The sequence below is a fragment of the Oncorhynchus nerka genome, linkage group LG4 (genome assembly GCF_034236695.1).
Source record: "Oncorhynchus nerka isolate Pitt River linkage group LG4, Oner_Uvic_2.0, whole genome shotgun sequence".
NCBI lineage: Eukaryota > Metazoa > Chordata > Actinopteri > Salmoniformes > Salmonidae > Oncorhynchus > Oncorhynchus nerka.
Window position 1 is genome coordinate 52,198,667 of NC_088399.1, and position 21,648 is coordinate 52,220,314.

The 21,648-nt window shown below is 43.9% G+C and overlaps 1 protein-coding gene across 4 annotated transcripts in view; it reads left to right on the forward strand.

Annotated features, from left to right (window-relative positions):
- LOC115105905 (tyrosine-protein kinase JAK2-like) overlaps positions 1 to 21,029 on the forward strand; it is a 79,647-nt gene extending 58,618 nt beyond the window's left edge. For 3 of the 4 annotated variants that reach the window (XM_029628397.2, XM_065017648.1, XM_029628415.2), the window contains 17 exons: positions 5,462 to 5,619; positions 5,698 to 5,809; positions 6,039 to 6,228; positions 7,156 to 7,277; positions 7,516 to 7,650; positions 9,837 to 9,924; positions 12,580 to 12,707; positions 13,252 to 13,390; positions 13,913 to 14,064; positions 14,537 to 14,687; positions 14,954 to 15,087; positions 17,090 to 17,279; positions 17,508 to 17,632; positions 17,946 to 18,118; positions 18,463 to 18,580; positions 18,892 to 19,005; positions 19,602 to 21,029. In XM_029628397.2, the coding sequence (XP_029484257.1) occupies positions 5,462 to 5,619; positions 5,698 to 5,809; positions 6,039 to 6,228; positions 7,156 to 7,277; positions 7,516 to 7,650; positions 9,837 to 9,924; positions 12,580 to 12,707; positions 13,252 to 13,390; positions 13,913 to 14,064; positions 14,537 to 14,687; positions 14,954 to 15,087; positions 17,090 to 17,279; positions 17,508 to 17,632; positions 17,946 to 18,118; positions 18,463 to 18,580; positions 18,892 to 19,005; positions 19,602 to 19,709 (2,337 nt within the window). In that variant the 3' untranslated portion in view covers positions 19,710 to 21,029. The remainder of the gene's footprint in view (positions 1 to 5,461; positions 5,620 to 5,697; positions 5,810 to 6,038; positions 6,229 to 7,155; positions 7,278 to 7,515; positions 7,651 to 9,836; positions 9,925 to 12,579; positions 12,708 to 13,251; positions 13,391 to 13,912; positions 14,065 to 14,536; positions 14,688 to 14,953; positions 15,088 to 17,089; positions 17,280 to 17,507; positions 17,633 to 17,945; positions 18,119 to 18,462; positions 18,581 to 18,891; positions 19,006 to 19,601) is intronic. The other variant, XM_029628406.2, reaches the window with a different exon arrangement.
- Positions 21,030 to 21,648: the final 619 nt, after the last annotated feature.

Sequence of the window (21,648 nt, forward strand, 5' to 3'; positions counted from 1 at the left end):
TGATAGCGGGGTGAACAGGCAGTGGCTCGGGTGGTTGCTGTCCTTGATGATCTTTATGGCCTTCCTGTGACATCGGGTGGTGTAGGTGTCCTGGAGGGCAGGTAGTTTGCCCCCGGTGATGCGTTGTGCAGACCGCACTACCCTCTGGAGAGCCTTACGGTTATGGGCGGAGCAGTTGCCGTACCAGGCGGTGATACAGCCCGACAGGATGCTCTCGATTGTGCATCTGTAGAAGTTTGTGAGTGCTTTTGGCGACAAGCCGAATTTCTTCAGCCTCCTGAGGTTGAAGAGGCGCTGCTGCGCCTTCTTCACGATGCTGTCTGTGTGGGTGGACCAATTCAGTTTGTCTGTGATGTGTACGCCGAGGAACTTAAAACTTACTACCCTCTCCACTACTGTTCCATCGATGTGGATAGGGGGGTGTTCCCTCTGCTGTTTCCTGAAGTCCACAATCATCTCCTTAATTTTGTTGACGTTGAGTGTGAGGTTATTTTCCTGACACCACACTCCGAGGGCCCTCACCTCCTCCCTGTAGGCCGTCTCGTCGTTGTTGGTAATCAAGCCTACCACTGTTGTGTCGTCCGCAAACTTGATGATTGAGTTGGAGTCGTGCGTGGCCACGCAGTCGTGGGTGAACAGGGAGTACAGGAGAGGGCTCAAAACACACCCTTGTGGGGCCCCAGTGTTGAGGATCAGCGGGGTGGAGATGTTGTTGCCCGTCAGGAAGTCCAGTACCCAGTTGCACAGGGCGGGGTCGAGACCCAGGGTCTCGAGCTTGATGACGAGCTTGGAGGGCACTATGGTGTTAAATGCCGAGCTGTAGTCGATGAACAGCATTCTCACATAGGTATTCCTCTTGTCCAGATGGGTTAGGGCAGTGTGCAGTGTGGTTGAGATTGCATCGTCTGTGGACCTATTTGGGCGGTAAGCAAATTGTGGGTCTAGGGTGTCAGGTAGGGTGGAGGTGATATGGTCCTTGACTAGGCTCTCAAAGCACTTCATGATGACGGAAGTGAGTGCTACGGGGCGGTAGTCGTTTAGCTCTGTTACCTTAGCTTTCTTGGGAACAGGAACAATGGTGGCCCTCTTGAAGCATGTGGGAACAACAGACCGGGATAGGGATTGAATATGTCCGTAAACACACCAGCCAGCTGGTCTGCGCATGCTCTGAGGGCGCGGCTGGGAATACTTTTGGTTTTGATCCCCCCCCCCCCTTGTTCAGGGACACATTGTTCCATCTCTCTTAGTCACATGTCTATGGAACTTGTTCAGTTTGTCTCAGTTGTTGAATCTTGTTATGTTCACACACATATTTACACATGTTAAGTTTGCTTAAAATAAACACAGTTGACAGTGAGAGGACGTTTTTTGCTGTTTATTACCCTACAGCCACTTGTACACCTTGTATGTGTGGAACAGTTTCTTGGGTCAGCGTGGCGGAGGTGACGCTGCCTACCCTCACCACCTGGGATCTGCCCGTCAGGAAGTCCAGGATCCAGTTGCAGAGGGAGGTGTTCCGGTGTCCTAAGCTTGGTGACGAGCTTGGAAGGGACAATAATGTTCATCGCTGAGCTGTGGTCAATGAACAGCATTCTCACATAGGTGTTCCTCTTTTCTAGGCGGGTTAGGGCCGTGTGAAGTGCAATTGAGATTGTGTCGTCTATGGATCCGTTGAGAGGGTTTGCAAATTGGAGTGGCTCTAGGGTGTCTGGGATGAGGGTGTTGATGTCTGCCATAATCAGCCTCTTTAAGCACTTCATGATTACAGATGTGAGTTCTGCAGGGCGGTAGTCATTGTGGCATGAAGCCTTAAAAGTTATTGGGACCAGGATTGATGGTGGTCATCTTGAAACATGGGAATTACAGACTGGCACAAGGAGAGGTTGAAAATTACTGTGAATATCCCTTCTAGCTGTTCTGCACATGCTCTGAGAATGTGCCCTGGAATACTGTTGCGCCACACAGCCTTGTGGGTGTTAACTAGGACTGTGGTGGTAATTACATTTTGTCAGCCAGTTATCATCTTACGGTAATTTACCGTTAATTAACAAACACATTCAGCATCTCCAGGCCTCCATGCATATAAGCTGCTCATCTGCACACTTGGAACATTTACATATTTAAAACTTTCTAATAAATCAATGTAATATATACCATCACAATAAATGCATTATTTTAGGCAGGTCTAAAGAAACAGAATATAAAGAAAATGTGTTTCAGAAGAACAGGATATGAGTTGGCCTACTGTATGTTATCTTGCTATGCGCCATGCCATAGGCTGTAGGCTTGTTCATTTAGCAGACATGATATGCTTCTGTCCCGTGCCAAATCTATGATTGTATAGTAAGAAGAATATAATTGAGGTTGGCGAGATAAAATGTGAAGGATATTTTTCCCATTCCGAAGCGGCTATGTTGAGCATAAAAGTGATCATTTGAAACCGGTCCTATAGGCTATCGGCTTTAGTTGTGAATGATGCAAGTCTTAGAATGTCTTACAAATCAGAACGTATATGGGCTGCATAGTGCAACTATAGGCTATTGATGCGTTTGAGAAAGTAGCCCAAAAAAGTTGCGCTCTGTTCTTTGTCTCAGGCTGCACACGCTGTGATCATATTTTCGCCCGTCGGACTATTCCAGGGCCGGAACCAGAACAAATCATTTGGGCGGCATTTGATTTCTATAGGAGGGACATTAAAAATAATAATAATAATCCCCCCCCCTATGGGACCTCTTGTGTGCGCTAATTTTGTTATTGGGTGTCATAATGAAGACCATAAGCAGCGCGTGAGTTTCAAGTTTAGGGAAGCTTACAATTTCTCCTAACATTTCTACCTACTGTATCTGTGTGCCAGTTATGATTCGTGGAACAATTTTTGTGGAACAATTTCATTTCAATAATACCATTGTTTCTCAACATTATTGTCACGTGGTTAATCATAATCTGAATTAAAATGATATTAATCTAAAAGTTCAAATTCAACTAATGCAGGAGCAATCGGTCTTTGCCGTATGGACACATTGATACGCGGCTAAAGGAATTAGGGCGTGAAACTCAGAGAACCTACAATGCAGCAGTAGGCCTATAACTTCCGTCGTCAACTAAGTAAAATACATCGGCCTAAAGCTGACAAATAAAAACAGGACATTTCCAGATTCAAATCTAGGTTTTTTCAATCACATTCATCTTTCTACTCCTCCTGTTTGCCTCCCTTTCATTCTGACCTGTCTTGAGCTATCACTAGTGAAGTGCAACTATGTATCAACTGAGCAGGTTGGCGTGCTCAGGCGCAGAGAAACCACACACATGCTCATTGCTCACATGGAGCACTCCAAACAAAAGGCAATGACAAAAATTGACAAAACACCTAAAATGATGTTTATGAAATTATTAACCAAAACTTGTTTCTCACAAGTGTAGCAGGTGGTGAACTCTGCATTCAACGTTTCCTCTCTGGGAATGAGAACGGTAAATTACTGTAGGACATGCAATAACATAAATGAATGTAACCAAATGACGGGGATTAACAGGGAAATTTACTAGGCCTACGGGTGTCTTGGAAATTCAGTACTCATTTCTTCAAACAATCATCTCTTTATTTAATATCGATTTAATTATTGCGATAATGAAACCGTCAACCCAACAGCCTTGAATAAACAATCAAAGGGAAAACAATTCACACAATGAAACAATGAATGTGCAAGAATAGGCGGAAGAGAGCGAAGCACATTCTGGAGAGCAGTGCTTGCATTCTGGAGAGCAGTGCTTGCATTCTGGAGAGCAGTGCTTGCATTCTGGAGAGCAGTGCTTGCATTCTGGAGAGCAGTGCTTGCATTCTGGAGAGCAGTGCTTGCATTCTGGAGAGCAGTGCTTGCATTCTGGAGAGCAGTGCTTGCATTCTGGAGAGCAGTGCTTGCATTCTGGAGAGCTGGAGAGCAGTGCTTGCATTCTGGAGAGCAGTGCTTGCATTCTGGAGAGCAGTGCTTGCATTCTGGAGAGGGAAGGCCATATATTTGCCACACACCCCTCCCCTTGTGTCATTTTTTTTTTTTATTATACTCAAGACACATTATCTAAACACATTTTAGATGCTTTTCACTGACAGCCGCAAACAATAATCAGCTAGGCCTATTGCCACACGCACTGCCCAAATTATGAGCTGTGATTTTAAAACAACCCACAGCTATTTTGTTTCAAAGAAGATTATGATCCTCTGTGGCTAAGTCAAGCTCTCTGATAAAGTATTTGGAGTGATTTTATTTAGACAGGAGTAATTGTAGAATTTTGGCAAAAGGTAAATTTACTTTAGGGGAAGTCAGCATCTGAACAGTGCACTATGCACCCACCAACTTTCCTTTCTATTCCGAAAGTGGCTGAAACCAGAGATCTGTATATAATGATGAAATACGCATGTCTCCACCCTAGCAATGTGAGTCGTTGTCCCAAAGGCAGGAGTGCAGGCGACAATCTTAGGTGTGCATATTACAGTATGCCCATAGAAACGCATTGGGCTTATTCGGGGAAGATTTTTGCAAGAGGGAACCCTCTCCCTTCGCCTCTTCCTCTCTGCTGAAACTAGCGAGCTAAACAACAGAGCCCCTCTCTTTCTATATGTAGCCCATGTGTCGGAAGCTGTCTGGACAGAAAAAAGTATGACATGCTATACTCCTTTTGCCCAGACAGCATCAGATACATGGTCTACACATACTGAGACAGAGTGAATGGAGGCTGCTTTTCCACAGTTAAAAAAATATATATATTTGTATTTTTTTCAGTCATGCTGGGTAGGCTACTCCAGTTATTTCACTCCACACATCAACCACTGTTCGAGGAGCATGAAGCCTCACATTGCGGGACAGTTGATATTTCGCCCAAACGCTGTATGCCACGGGCTCTCCAAGCCTGTTCCTGCAGCTACCCAATGTGGTGGTAAATACAGTTACCACAAACAGCCCTAGTGTTGACCGGATTAATTACGTCGGCCTTGTCAGGTTGCTGGTTCATATCTGGCTCAAAGGAACAACGAGGCCTTTCCTTTTCCGTTAGAAAAGCATATCAGAGTACTGACCCAACCCTCTCTTTTCCTCCTTCATTAAACTGTCTCCTCTCTCTCTCTCTCTCTCTCTCTCTCTCTCTCTCTCTCTCTCGCGCTCTCTCTCGCGCTCTCTCTCTCTCTCTCTCTCTCTCTCTCTCTCTCTCTCTCTCTCGCGCTCTCTCTCTCTCTCACTCTCTCTCTCTCTCTCTCTCTCTCTCTCTCGCCTCTCTCGCTCTCTCTCTCGCTCTCTCTCTCTCTCTCTCTCTCTCTCTCTCTCTCTCTCTCTCTCTCTCTCTCTCTCTCTCACTCACTCTCTCTCACTCACACACTCACTCACTCTCTCACTCACTCTCTCTCACTCACACACTCACTCACTCACTCACTCACACGTGCTCTCGTGCGCGCTCTCTCTCTCCTACTACACAGGAGCTGGAGTTCCGTTCCCTGTCCGAGGCTCTGTCCTTTGTGTCCTTGGTGGATGGCTACTACCGGCTCATAGCAGACTCCCACCACTACCTGTGTAAAGAGACGGCGCCCCCTAAGCTGCTGGAGGCCATTCAGAGCTACTGTCACGGCCCTGTTTCGTAAGTCAAGTGTATGTACGCTCACGCTCACACTCGACCATGACTGAACCCATCTGTCCTCTCCATCTCTGTCCTCAGGATGGAGTTTGCGACCAGTAAGCTGCGACGGTCTGGGAATCATAAGGGTCTGTACATCCTCCGCAGCAGCCCTAAGGACTACAACAAATACTTCCTGACCTTTGTAGTGGGGGTGAGTACAATGCATGATACTGTTGCTGTGTGACCTGATGGATTAAGTGGCCCCAGAGTCCCCTGACCCACTGCTCTAACTTTAAAACTAGAACTATTCATGTTTAGTCCAGAACAGACTTATGGTAGCCTTTCTCCTCATGTTAACATTTTATAACCTTACTGTCAAAAGTGTATGTCTGTCTCTGTGTGTATCTGTCTTTAACCTGTTCCCCCTCTCTTCTCTGAAGCAGAGTGACAGCCTGGTGGAGTTTAAGCACTGCCAGATAGTGAAGACAGACCAGGGAGAGTACGTCCTCTCTGGGGCTAAGAAGAGCTTCAGCTCTCTAAGGGAGCTGCTCCACTGCTACCAGAAGGAGGCGCTGCGCTCTGACGGATACATCTTCAAGTTCACCAAGTGCTGCCCGCCAAAGGCTAAAGGTGAGAGGTCAGAGGATAAGGAGCAACAATGGGTCATAGCTGTGTTTTTGTGTTTATAACAATAACATAAACTGTCCTACTTGATTTCATTGACCAATGTTAGCAATTTGGAGAAACGTTTGGGCTCGCTCTCCAGCCACACTTGACTCTCGATCTATATTCTCACAGGAGTTTAATAAACAAATAATGCACTATCCTTCAAAAGGAGACGTGACACACTGATCGAGATCCTTGATGAAAACCTGCTCCAGAGCACTCAGGACCTCGGACTGGGGAGAAGGTTCACCTTCCATCAGGGCAACGACCCTAATACTGAATACTTTCCAAAGTGCGATTTATATGAACTGATTCTAATAAGATTTCATGTTGCTAAAATGCTGTCGGTTCCACTTTGAATGCAACTATGGTTAACGCACAGAAGTTATTTTCAAAGAGATGGCTAACAGCAAGCGCTGCAACACAAAACACAGTTCCGCTCACCAGATGATGATAATTTGGAACTTCTTGTTCAAAGTTATTCTTGAAAGGAAGAAGCTAACAAATTAGTAACAACATCGTCTTTGATACCTGCTGCAACCGCTGCAAACTAGCCAACAACAAAAGCTAGCTAGACTGTGGGAAAACTACTGCTCGCTGTTGCGCAGTGACCTGTTTCCATACGTTTTTGTAAAAACGGTCCCACCCATTAAGTCAAAATGTGACTGGTGGCATTTAGTCTTGAATTGGACTTGGATTTTTCTGGTCTTGGCTCGGTCTCGGACCTCTTGTCCCGGTCTTGACTCACATACAATAACAAAATGTATGTACCCCACTAGCTGCGTTCTACCCTATATTCACAGGTAACTTAAGGAGTTACGGGGGAGACGAAGACAATCTCTTTATATACCCCTAACTCTATATCTTCATCTCTGTCCCATCTTTCTGCAGACAAGTCTAACCTGTTGGTCTGCAGGGGTAACCAGGGTGCTGAGGTGCCGCTCTCCCCCTCCCTCCACAGACACATTAGCCAGATGGTGTTCCACAAGATACGCAAGGAGGACCTTGTCATCGTAAGATACCTCTCTCAAACACTATTTTTTCTACCTATCCGTATTCCTCCTCACTCATTACTAAAAATTAATAGCTCTGGTCAATTAGGTTGAGAGCAGAGGCCACTGGGTTCTGTACAAACACACACACACGTACAAAAAGATACTTCTGAAGAGGCGAGTATTGGATAGGTTGGGGGTAGTAACAGACCTGCCACTTAAGCACCAGGGAATTGATAGTGTTCCCTGTGTGTTACAGAAAGATAGTCTGGGTCAGGGAACGTTCACTAAGATCTTCCGTGGCGTGAGGAAGGAGCTTGGGGACTATGGAGAGATTCACCAGATGGACGTCATTGTCAAGATCCTGGACAAGGCCCATCGCAACTACTCCGAGGTTAGTTATGAAAATGACTCTCACATCAGTAAGAGATTCATCTTAACTTAGTCTTTGATTTGAAATCAATGCATGAAAAAGTGAAAACTCCATTTAAATCCAAGTTAGGATATGACCCTAAGAGAGCTGTCGTGTTCAGGAGCTAGTCTTGATTTGACTTGAATACAAGTCTGCATCCGTTTTTGAAAGCAGTGGTGTAAAGTACTGAAGTAAAAATACTTTAAAGTACTACTTACAGTTGAAGTCGGAAGTTTACATACACTTAGGTTGGAGTCATTTAAAACTCGTTTTTCAACTCCAAAAATGTATTGTTAACAAACGATAGTTTTGGCACGTCGGTTAGGACATCTACTTTGTGCATGACACACGTAATTTTTCCAACAATTGTTTACAGACAGATTATTTCACTTACAATTCACTATCACAATTCCAGTGGGTCAGAAGTTTACATACACTAAGTTGACTATGCCTTTTAAACAGCTTGGAAAATTCCAGAAAATCATGTCATGGCTTTAGAAGCTTCTGATAGGCTAATTTACATCATTTGAGTCAATTGGAGGTGTACCTGTGGATGTATGGGAAAATCAAAAGAACTCAGCCAAGACCTCAGAAAAACAATTGTAGACCTCCACAAGTCTGGTTCATCCTTGGGAGCAATTTCCAAATGAAGGTAGGTTCCACATTCATCTGTACAAACAATTGTACACAAGTATAAACACCACGGGACCATGCAGCTGTCATACCGCTCAGGAAGGAGACGCATTCTGTCTCCTGGAGATGAACGTCCTTTGGTGTGAAAAGTGCAAATCAATCCCAGAACAACAGCAGAGGACCTTGTGAAGATGCTGGAGGAAACGGCTACAAAAGTATCTATATCCACGGTAAAATGAGTCCTATATCGACATAACCTGAAAGGCCGCTCAGCAAGGAAGAAGCCACTGCTCCCAAACTGCCATAAAACAGCCAGACTACGGTTTGCAACTGCACATGGGGACAAAGATAGTACTTTTTGGAGAAATGTCCTCTGTTCTGATGAAACAAAAATAGAACTGTTTGGCCATAATGACCATCGTTATGTTTGAAGGAAAAGGGGGGAGGCTTGCAAGCCGAAGAACACCATCCCAACCGTGAAGCAAGGGGGGCAGCATCATGTTGTGGGGGTGCTTTTCTGCAGGAGGGAATGCTGCACTTCACAAAATAGATGGCATCATGAGGTAGGAAAATTAGGTGGATATATTGAATCAACATCTCAAGACATCAGTCAGGAAGTTAAAGCTTGGTCGCATTTGAGGCTTCCAAATGGACAATGATCCCAAGCATACTTCCAAAGTTGTGGCAAAATGGCTTAACGACAACAGTCAAGGTGTTACAAAGCCCTGACCTCAATCCCATAGAGAATGTGTGAGCAGAACTGTGATGAAAGACATAAAAGCTGAAATAAATCATTCTCTCTACTATTATTCTGACATTTCACATTCTTAAAATAAACTGGTGATCCTAAGACAGGGAATTTTTACTAGGATTAAATGTCAGGAATTGTGAAAAACTGAGTTTAAATGTATTTGGCTAAGGTGTATGTAAACTTCTGACTTCAACTGTAAAGTAGTTTTTCGGTATCTGTACTTTACTATTTATATTTTTGCCTACTTTTACTTCATTTACATTCCTAAAGAAAATAAAGGACTTTTTACTCAGTTAATTTCCCCTGACACGCAAAAGTACTCGTTACACTTGGACAGGAAAATTGTCCAATTTACACACTTATCAAGAGAACATCCCAGGTCATCCCTACTGCCTCTGATCTGGTGGACTCACTAACACATACGTGCTTCATTTAGCAAATTATGTCCGAGTGTGGCCCTGGCTAAAGAAAAAAAGAAAATTGTGCAGACTGGTTTGCTTAATTTAAGTAATTTTAAATTATTTTTACTTTTTCTTTTGTATATTTTAGCAATTCCATTTACTTTTGATATATTTCAAACCAAATACTTTAGACTTTTACTCAAGTAGTATTTCACTGGCCGACTTTTACTTGAGTCCTTTTCTATTAAGGTATCTTTACCTTTACTCAAGTATGACAATTGGGTACTTTTCCTACCACTGTTGAAAGGGACCGGAAAATGTTGTTTTGCAAATGGAATTTGTTCATTTACTATGTTTGCATTTTCAATTGTGTCTCTCACCAGTCGTTCTTTGAAGCCGCCAGTATGATGAGCCAGCTGTCCCATAAGCACATGCTCCTCAACTATGGCGTGTGTGTCTGCGGGGAGGAAAGTAAGTGACATCCCACAATTCAGTTATTCTGTTCCTCCCGCCTTTTCCTCTGATAGCCTACCTCTCCCTCCCAACCATAGCCCCTCAACTCTCCCTACTTCCCTGCCCTCTCTACAACACTGTTGACCTTTGTCTGTCTCTGCAGTCAGTGTCGTCTGTCTGAGGATCAGTGAAGGTGTCTATTATGTGGGATAAGGGTGTTTTTCTAATGGAGTCCTGCTGAGGCAGGATTGAACACAACAGGGTCATGTTCATTAGGGCACGTAACAGAACACGAAAATGTGTTTTTTTTATTGGACAAGTGTTCTCTGTGGGTTAGCATCAGGGCCAGCATTGGTCACCACACTGTCTGCCTGGGCTAAAAGGCTTACAGTAGCTGTGACCTGTGACTACTGAATGGACTGATGCCCTGGGTTAATCCTATGATGTAATGACTGGAGCAGACAGCTAATACATCAAGTGCTGCCACAGCATATAAAGCAGGCCTTGCTCTATACACGGTGTGTACAAACCATTAAAAACACCTACCTTATGTTATTTTTAGTATTACATTGTTATTGATTACTGCATTGTTGGGTTTAGTGCTTGAAAGAAAGGCAATTCACTGTACTTTCACTGGGCATGTGACATTAATACTTAAAACCTAAGGATGGCCTTTTCCACATTCTGTGGCATAAGAAACCCTTCCACATATACAAGGTGTACAATAAGTGTCTGTAGGGCACTATAAACTGAGTGTACAGTCGTGGCCAAAGGTTTTGAGAATGACACAAATATTATTTTTCACAAAGTCTGCTGCCTCAGTTTGTATGATGGCAATTTGCATATACTCCAGAATGTTATGAAGAGTGATCAGATGAATTGCAATTAATTGCAAAGTCCCTCTTTGCCATGCAAATGAACTGACCCCCCCCCCCAAACATTTCCACTGCATTTAAGCCCTGCCACAAAAGGACCAGCTGACATCATGTCAGTGACCCTCTCGTTAACACACAGGTGTGAGTGTTAACAAGGACAAGAACTTCAAGGAGAGCGGTTCAATTGTTGTGAAGAAGGCTTCAGGGCGCCCAACAAAGTCCAGGAAGCACCAGGACCATCTCCTAAAGTTGATTCAGCTGTGGGATCGGGGCACCACCAGTACAAAGCTTGCTCAGGAATGGCAGCAGGCAGGTGTGAGTGCATCTGCACGCACAGTGAGGTGAAGACTTTTGGAGGGTGGCCTGGTGTCAAGAAGGGCAGCAAAGAAGCTACTTCTCTCCAGGAAAAACATCAGGGACAGGCTGCTATTCTGTAAAAGGTACAGGGATTGGACTGCTGAGGACTGGGGTAAAGTCATTTTCTCTGATGAATCCCCTTTCTGATTGTTTGGGACATCCGGAAAAAAGCTTGTCCGGAGAAGATAAGGTGAGCGCTACCATCAGTCCTGTGTCATGCCAACAGTAAAGCATCCTTAGACCATTCATGTGTGGGGTTGCTTCGCAGCCAAGGGATTGGGCTCACTCACAACTTTGCCTAAGAACACAGCCATCAATAAAGAATGGTACCAACACATCCTCCGAGACCAACTTCTCCCAACCATCCAGGAACAGTTTGGTGACGAACAATGTCTTTTCCAGCATGATGGAGCACCTTGTCATAAGGCACAAATGATAACTAAGTGGGTTGGGGAACAAAACAGGAAACTCCCCAGACCTTAATCCCACTGACAACTTGTGGTCAATCCTCAAGAGGTGGGTGGACAAACAAAAACCCACAAATTCTGACAAACTCGCAAGCATTGATTATGCAAGAATGGGCTGCTGTAAGTCAGGATGTGGCCCAGAAGTTAATTGACTGCATACCAGGGTGGATTGCAGAGGTCTTGAAAAAGAAGGGTCAACACTGCAAATATTGTCTCTTTGCATCAACTTCATGTAATTGTCAATTAAAGCCTTTGACACTTATGAAATGCTTGTAATTATACTTCAGTATCCCATAGTAACATCTGACAAAAATATCTAAAGACATTGAGGCAGCAAACTTTGTGAAAATTAATATTTGTCATTCTCAAAACTTTTGGCCACGACTGCACAAAACATTAAGAACACGTGCTCCATGACATCGACCGACCAGGTGAAATCGATATCCTTATTGATGTCACTTGTTAACTCCCCTTCAATCAGTATAGATGAAGGGGAGGAGACAGGTTAAAGAAGGCGTTTTAAGCCTTGCAACATTTTGAGACGTGGATTGTGTATGTGTGCGATACAGAGGGTGAATGGGCCTTTGAATGGTGTATGGTAGTAGGTACCAGGCGCACCGGTTTGAGTCCAGAAGTTTAACGCTGCTAGCTTTTTCACGATCAACAGTTTCCCATGTGTGTTAATGGTCCAACATCCAAAGGACATCCAACCAACTTGACACAACTGTGGAAAGCATTGGAGTCAACATGGGCCAGCATAGCATCCCTGTGGGTAGATAGAGATGGAGATTGGATGCTTTTACCCAACAGTCCTTATTAACCATTAGAAGCTTGGAAATAGCTTGCCCTCATCGCGGCAATATGGAGTTCTATGGCAGTTTGAAATCCCCTTTTTGTACATTTTGGCACATATCACTGTATTGTGCTGCGGTAGTACAGCTGTGATTGTTGAATTATAATCCGTTGCTTTTCAGACATGATGGTGCAGGAATATGTGAAGCTTGGCTCCCTGGATACATACCTGAAGAAGAATAAGAGCTCTGTGAACATCACCTGGAAGCTAGAGGTTGCCAAGCAGCTAGCCTGGGCTATGCATTACCTGGTAACACCAATCCAATCAGTTATACAGTAACACATTTAAGAAGTTTCATTGCCACATACACCACATAGGTGGAAACAATGACCTAGTAAGACCCTAATCATCATCTCCTAGAAGAACCACCAGGGTTCACACACACACAAAATGTATGCAATCACTGTAAATCGCTTCGGCTCAAAGTGTCCGCTATGTGACCTGGGTGGTCTTAGCAGTCAGTGCCGCTGCCTACAACACCCATACCAGAGTTGACATGGGTTTGAATCTGACCCACAGTCCACTGTGAAGCTTGATGATTAGTTGACTATTTCAATCAGCTGTGTAGTGCTAGGGCAAAAATCTAAACGTGCACCCCTTAAGATCCCGAGGACCGAGTTTAGGAAACCCTGGTCTACTGTATGTGATGCACGCTCCTATTTTTCCCACTTTCTCTCTCCTCTCTGTCCAATAAAACATATAAAATACAAGTGTGTGTGTGTGTGTGTGTGTGTGTGTGTGTGTGTGTGTGTGTGTGTGTGTGTGTGTGTCTGTCATATTCTGTGTGTAACAGGAGGATAAGAACCTGATCCATGGAAATGTGTGTGCCAAGAACGTCCTGTTGATCCGAGAGGAGGACAAGAAGACTGGGAACCCTCCCTTCATCAAACTGAGTGACCCTGGAATCAGCATCACTGTCCTGCCCAAAGATGGTGGGCACCAGCTCTTGTATCAGTTATTACTAAGAAATGATACTTTACTGAACTTATGCATGTTCTTTACAGTGCATTTACAGGGCATTTAGAACCAAACAAGTCTTCCTCAGGCGGTGTTGATGCAAGGTATTCACCACGTATAAAATATTTCAAAGGAAACAAATAGTGCGTTGTTAGAGGACACTCCTCTCTTCGCCACCCCTCCTCTCTCCTCCACCAAGAGGAGATACTAGGAAATAAATAAAAAAAAAGGGGTAACCATGCAGAAAGCATGCAAAGGTAGAAACTCCAGACATTTCTCAAAGCGCTTTCCTTTAAGTAATGTCGGCTATTTCTGTGGCTATTGCAGTGGCAATTATAAAAACGAAAGAAACAAAAATATCCCTGAACTTATGCAGTTCTTCTCTCTCAGGTTTTATTCTCAACCCTCACCTGAAGAACGGTAGGGTAAAGCTGACTACTGTATAGTCCATTGTCACAGGGAAACTCATCCTCCTCCTTCTTCTTTCTAACCTCTAGTCTTGGTGGAGCGTATCCCCTGGGTGCCTCCAGAGTGTATAGAGGTGCCTAGACACCTGACTCTGGCCACGGATAAGTGGGCCTTCGGCACAACCCTGTGGGAGATCTGTAGTGGAGGAGACAAACCACTCAGCACACTGGACTGCTCCAAGGTAAAGACTGGGGGAGGTGTTGTTGTTCGGCAATTCATATTAATCACAGCAATAATAAATAGTTCATTTAGTTTGAAAGCCATGTCCGAGCCAGAATGGCCCATAGGGCAGGAGCGTATCTCCTGTTTCTGTAGCGTTGGTTGTATAGCACACTGTAAATTACACCCAAATATCAAGGTAGTTCACAAGCAGGAAGTCAAATAAAAGGCAGGAAATGAAAAGCTTTTGAGCTGTGTAGGGTTTCGTTCCTCTGTTGTGTTATGTTTTGAGGGCCATAGTTTGTGGTCTTCTGAAAATGTATATAATGAATCAAATCTATTATTGAAACCAACATGTTTTGGCACTCATGTCTTCAATGTATTTTCCTTGCTAGAAATACCTGTTCTATGAGGACAAGGAGAAGGGACATCGTGGATACTATATAATGCCAACATTGTGTACTCGCTCTGATCTTTATTATCTCCCTCTGTAGAAATGCCTGTTCTATGAGGACCGCCACCAGCTGCCTGCTCCGAAGTGGACAGAGCTGGCCAATCTCATCAACAGCTGTATGGACTATGAGCCCTCCAACAGACCTTCCTTCAGAGCTGTCATCAGAGACCTCAACAGCCTCTTCACTCCTGGTCAGTAGCCCTCATCTTTCTACTGATCTGCCGACAGACAAAGATGTCATTCTAGTCATTTTACTAAAACCTGATGCTGTTCCAATGGCTCAGCGTGTTGAACCATGGTGCTGGCAACATTAGGGTTGTGGTTTCGATTCTCGAGTGGACTACTTATACTGAATATAGGCGATGGGACATTTTGGGTAGCATATTATTATTGTTGTTTAGTTGATTTACAGAAGGTCTCGTGGATTGATTGTGTTCCGTCCTGTCTCCTGTCCCAGACTATGAGTTGCTGGTGGAGAGTGACATGGTGCCCAACAGGACCAGAGGGTTTGGGTTCCCAGGGACTTTTGAGAACCAGGAGCCCGCTCTGTTTGAAGAGAGACATCTCATCTTCCTCAAGCAGCTGGGGAAGGTTAGACGCGCGCAGCTACACACACACACTCTCTCTCTCTCTCTCTTCATTATGCTAGTTTATGCACCGTCTGTGGTTGTAGTCCCCCCCTCTTTTGTAGTCCCCCCTCTTTTGTAGTTTCCCCCCGTCTTTTGTAGTTTCCCCCCGTCTTTTGTAGTTTCCCCCTCTTTTGTAGTTTCCCCCTCTTTTGTAGTTTCCCCCTCTTTTGTAGTTTTCCCCGTCTTTTGTAGTTTCCCCCTCTTTTGTAGTTTTCCCCCTCTTTTGTAGTTTTTCCCCCTCTTTTGTAGTTTTTCCCCCCTCTTTTGCGCCGTTACATTTCATTTTTACCTCAGTTTTCGATGGATGAATTGATCATTCACTCACTAATCTCTTCTAGACAGACCACGTCAATATAAATGATACCACAGGATGCGTGAGATAACTAACATAATTATTTTGGGTTCTTTGGACAAATCACGATTTTGCAGGTGTTAGCAACTTTAGAATTTCGGAAGGGGAGGGGACATTTGAGCCCATAGACTTGCCCGTAACTTGAAAAGAGAGAGGGTAGAGCTTCTTCCTTCTGGTTCCCGATCCTTCTCTTAACCAATATGGACCCAGAACATCTGACCAATTACACACGACTTAATCCTTGTGTTGTCTACGAATCAAAAGTGACCCGCCACTATGTTTAATAGCAGAGAAAACCACCTAAATTATATTTTTTCAACTTGAAATTGGTTGACTTTTCCTAGACTGACCCCAACATTAGAAAAAAGTGAAACATCCCCTTTGTTCATATTTCCATGAAAGCTGTACACCACCAGGGTACAAAGATTGTCTCAGGGTCATTTTTGACCCGGCAGTTATAAAATCATTTACACACCACAAAATCCAGACACACACACACACACACACAATGAGAAATTGAGATTGTGTGCTACTGATTGAACAAAACTGAAGCCATGAGTGCACGTTTCAGTGCCCAACAGGTCGTAGATCAGATTTTTTCAGATGTCCAGGAGGAACAAGAGAACAGGGATTTAGAAGTGGAGGAGGTATCTGAAGAAGAAGATGCAGAAGAATACAACCCAGAGCAGATACATAATCTTCAGATGAAGAAGAAATCCACACAAGCTGAAAGAGTCTGTTTTTTGTTGTTGTCAAAGAACAGCTAAATAACATGGTCCTTGTCACCACATGACAACCAGGGCAGGATGGCAACACAACATGTCATAAGGATGACCCCAGGGCCCACAAGACATGCAGTTGACCATGCCCAGGACATCGCCTCAACATTCTACATGTGCATCACACCAGCCATTGAAAAAATCTTCCTGGAGATGACAAATTTGGAGGGTTTCTGTAAGTATCAAGACAACTGGAAAAGGATGAGTTTGACCTGCGTGCCTACATAGGGCTGCTAATCTTAGCGGGTGTGTATAGGTCCCGAGGTGAGGCTACATGTAGTCTCTGGGATGCAGAGAGTGGAAGGGCGATTTGTCCGTGCCGCGATGCCACTGAAAGTCTATCACACTTTCTCAAGAAGGCTACGATTTGATAACCGTGAGTCAAGACCTGCAAGACGAGAGGTCTGGGAGAAGTGGGTGGAGCGTCTGCCAAATGTCTACAACCCTGGGCCTGAAGTAACAGTGGATAAGCAACTGGTTCCATTCAGAGGTACATTTACGAGTGGTGTCTTCTGATTAAATGCAGTCTTTCTGCATTGTGAAGAGGGAAAACCCAGATATTCACAAAGGTTGATGAATGACAGGTTTTTTTCTTCATGCTAAATAGATTTGTGGTTTAAAATTCAATTAAGCTGCTTTACTTTAGGGGTCTAGTGAAGGCAGGTAATTTTTGACCTTTTGGACAAGTGGAGTGTACAGAATGTTTAAGACTACACAAGGGTTAAGTTCTGGGTTAACCGAGATGAATAACTCACACTGTCTGTCTCTCTCTCTCTCCCTCTCTCTCTCCCTCTCTTTCTGTCTTTCTCTCTCTCTCGCTCTCGCTCTCTCAGGGTAACTTTGGCAGTGTGGAGATGTGTAGGTACGATCCTCTGCTCGACAACACAGGGGAGGTGGTGGCAGTCAAGAAGCTGCAGCACAGCACAGCCGAACACCTCCGAGACTTTGAACGGGAGATCGAGATCCTCAAGTCCCTCCAGCATGATAACATCGTCAAGTACAAGGGAGTGTGCTACAGCGCTGGTGAGATCAGTATGTTTTTCAAAGTGTGATGACCACAATCTTCTCTCGGGTCATTGTTTCTTCAATATTCAACTGTTGAGATGAATCATGCTACTATGTCCCAGCTTTGTACGGTACATGACCATCATAACAAGAACTTTCAATCACTGGAAATGAGTGCAAGCTAAAGTGTTGTAGTGCTATGCATCTGACTGCTGTGCTGTTTATTCAATTCTAACCATATCCTAGGTCGGAGGAACCTGCATCTGATCATGGAGTACCTCCCCTACGGCAGTCTGAGAGACTACCTCGTCAAGAACAAGGATCGCTTCGACTACAAGAAACTCCTGCTCTACGCCTCACAGATCTGCAAGGTACAGGACTGTTACAGCACAGTACATTGTAATACTGTGCAAATACTTGAGAAAGACGTTTGACCTTTTTTCAAGTCCTGCCCTCCCCATTTACTGCTGCGATGTCCAACAAACTTTTGCAGTGGAGAGCAATTTTCCATTAAAACCAATGGAGAAGAACTGACAAAAATGTTGTTAAACTCTGTTTCTACTACTTGATTAAATTGAATGCAGGCGGCCCCTTGCTCATCAGGAGACTGGTGTTTGTTACTGTGGACTGTCATTTTTATGACTTCACAGGAACTCACTGAACTCTACTTGTGTGCTCCTGCAGGGCATGGACTACCTGGCGACCAAGCGCTACATTCACAGAGACCTGGCCACCCGTAACATCCTGGTAGAGAGTGAGCTGAGGGTGAAGATAGGAGACTTTGGGCTCACCAAGGTCCTGCCTCAGGACAAGGACTACTACACCGTCAGGGAGCCGGGCGAGAGCCCCATCTTCTGGTGAGAAATAATACTGCAACTTCTTTAACAGGCAGTGGGAGAATTGTGGTTACGGCAGTAGTCGATTGTTACTTTTATTAATGAAGTTAGTCACAAATGAGCTCACTAATTGGCAAGCACCAATACCAATCCTACAATTTGAAAAAAAGGATTGACTGTTTATTAATGTTGTGGAAACTATTTTGACTGTATATTTGACTTTATAACCCCTTTTCAAAGGGTCTCTTTAAAAAAAAAAAGCTTTTTATATCACCGCTGTGTGTATGTTTTATCTATATTTGTAAGCTCATTTGTGTGTATGCTTATTTGCATTTGTAAGTTCATGTTGCTTCGTTGTGTTGAAGGTATGCCCCCGAGTCGCTGACTGAGAGCAAGTTTTCAGTGGGCTCTGACGTGTGGAGCTTTGGAGTGGTCCTGTACGAGCTGTATACCCACAGCGACAAGGACTGCAGTCCTCCAGCCGTACGTCTCTCTACCTTTTTTAGCTTTCCTCTTCTACCTCACACGGTCATTCTTCGTCTCGCATCACTTTTCTCAACTGTCTCCCTCAACCGTTCTCGCTTTTGATACTGCCAACTTGTACAAAAGTGCAAAGAGCTTGATTAAGACTTGTCGTAGTCGTCATTGTGACCACTAAAGACTATTTCTTGTACCATGTGGTGTCTCTGTATATGGTTAATAGAAATGAGCTAATTTGATTAGTTTACCTACCATCCTTAAACCGCTGTAATTAACCTAGCTCTTACTCCCCCCCCCCCCCCCCCAACCCCCAGGTGTTCATGGATAAGATGGGCCGTGACAAGCAGGGTCAGATGATAGTGTATCACCTCATTGATCTCCTTAAGAGAGGATACAGACTCCCTGCTCCCCAGGGCTGTCCTGAGGAGGTGAGGCTGACCGTCTGTCTCTGTCTGTTTCTGTGTCTGTCTGTCTTGTGTATATCTGATTGCCATCTAAACAAAATCGTAAGGCAACCTAAACGGAGAGCTCGTAGCGAGGAGGACTGCTGCTCTGGACTGATGTGTTGTGGGCTTTTTTTCTGCGCTGTAGCAGCACCCAAGTGGGTGCTACACGTTAGTTGTGGTGGAATACGAAGTCCAGGCTACAGAGAGGCTGAGCTGTGGACGACATCAGGGCCAGCAAGCCAATTGCATCATTATATTTCTATGGCATCAACTGACATCACCATCATCTAACTCCGTTTAGGAGCCAGAGATCGCTGATCTGCTGAGGGAGTCCTGCTCTGTGGCTATGACAATGTCGTCCTGTCCTTTTTTGTTTTGTTATGTTATACTGTATGTGTAACCCAATTCTGCCTATTCTGGCTAGGTCTACTGTGTAGCTTGTACCTACAATGTTAACTTTTTTGAACCATTTATTAAAGAGGACTTTTGTGTGTCATCCTCAATGATTTTAAGTGCATTATCCACTTGTGTGCTTGTATTGCGTTTTAAATTGTCAAATGTATCCATTTACTCCTCAGATCCACAACATGATGACGGAGTGCTGGAATGGTGACCCAGGTCTGCGGCCCACCTTCAAGAAGTTAGCCCAGAGTGTGGACACGTTCCGGGACAGTGAAGATGGTTGAGGAACCCTTCCTGGAGGGCTCTACTGGAGGTGACCTGGCCCAGCCCACATGATTACCTTGTCCAGTAAGAAACGCTCATAATCAATACAACCCTGACGACGCCTTAACTCTCAAAAGACTACGACAATGGAGTCACTTGAGCCAACAGTCTTCTGGAGCAGATAGGAGGAGCAAACGGGGAGGATTACCAATGGCATTCTGGGAGAAATCACAAAAAGACAATATTGAAGTCTGTCTTTGTGTGCGATCCTAGCCCCTTTTTTCCACTGATTTGGGGAAGGGAAATGACCACATGCTGTTCCTATGCTGTTGTGTTTTCTCCATTCTGTGATGTTTTCACCGTACCTATTATGACTTATTTTGGGCTCTGGCCTCAGACTCCAGAACAGGCAGAACACACACAGCTGTTGTATATGCTGATGCTAATGGCAGCACAGAAACACGTCAAGGATAGCAATACGGAAGAAGTGCATTTAGTAAAGACGTTAAGACTGTTCCATCTGCCTGCCTTCCTCGACTCAAGTGGATTATGTCAAACCACTTTTCTCTTCGTCACGGTAATCCACATTGTGTTCATGTGCCATCATCTCACCTGCTGACCTCCCATTGGAATATGAATATGCACTTCTGCCGGATCAGTAGTACGTATAAGAACGTGGACGAGACTGTTTTGTCTGTCAGTATATTTAGGTTGTTATGGCAGCCGTGCTGACTGTCATAGATGATGTCAATGTCAAAACTTCGAAGGTTCAAGTGTTTTGAGTGAACATATTTGTTATTTTTCATTTAAAAAAAAGTGATAATCTATGATCATGGCGAGGAAAGTGTTTTAACATGTATTTATTTAATTGTTTTATACGAGTGTTTACCTGTTTGCGAGTTGAATGTAAGTGTGCTGGTGTTGCATTTGAGCTATAATGCTTAGGCTAAATTGATTGTAAAATATCAGCTATTTTATATCAAAGCAGTCGTACAGTATTAAAGGGTATGTTATTGCAAAACTGGTCAGAAATAGATTTTATTGCTTTAGTGGCATGTTTTATTTATTTGTGAGAGACAAAAGTTTAACTGCCATTTTATTTGGTTGTATTCATCCTCTTGAGTGGAACGTTGGTGACAGTGGCTCTTTCATCTCCATCCACACCGTCAGCCCTCAAAAAAGGTCACTTATACACATGACAATTTGCACATACACACACGTGCACATCAGACCTGGGTTCATATACATGTGTGTTTGAGTGTCTGTTACTTCAATTACTTTTTTCGTATGTATTTGAGTATTTTCTAAATACACAGAATAAAACGATTACTTATTCAAAACTTTCCTGGAACGCTATTTGAACCCCTTTTCAAATACTTTGCTGCTCCGTGTCCAACGAGCTTTTAGAAATTGTTTTTAAAACATAACATGGCATCTTGTCCCTCTATCATGAGACACCAATGTAAAGTATGGGCTTCATATTGCGATTTAATAAGTCAAATGAGACCTGCATAGCTTCGATTTCAAACTAAACTTAACTACATTCACAACTATTTTCAAATGCACACCAAATAATTCTAATATTTATTTGAAAACACTGTCTTTCATATGCTTCCAATGATATGCATTTTAAGTCGTTGTAAATACATGCAAATCTTTCCAAATAGTTTTTTTTTTTTAAATACATTCCAAAATTCAACTACTTGTTCTTTCAAATTAAGATGCTCTAAATACTTGTTTTGAAATGTATTTGCACACACCACAGAGAAACTTGTATCTATTTAAGGCTCTGACTGGTGACTTGTCAATTACTCAGGTGTAGTAGTTCTACAATCAAGGAATGGTCTCCCACGGAGAAAACTGTGGTGATGTGTTGGGGCTAAATGGGGGTAGGATCCTCATAAACCAGTGAGTCCCTGTTAAAACTAGCTGTGTGAAATCCCTCTCGGGTACACCTTG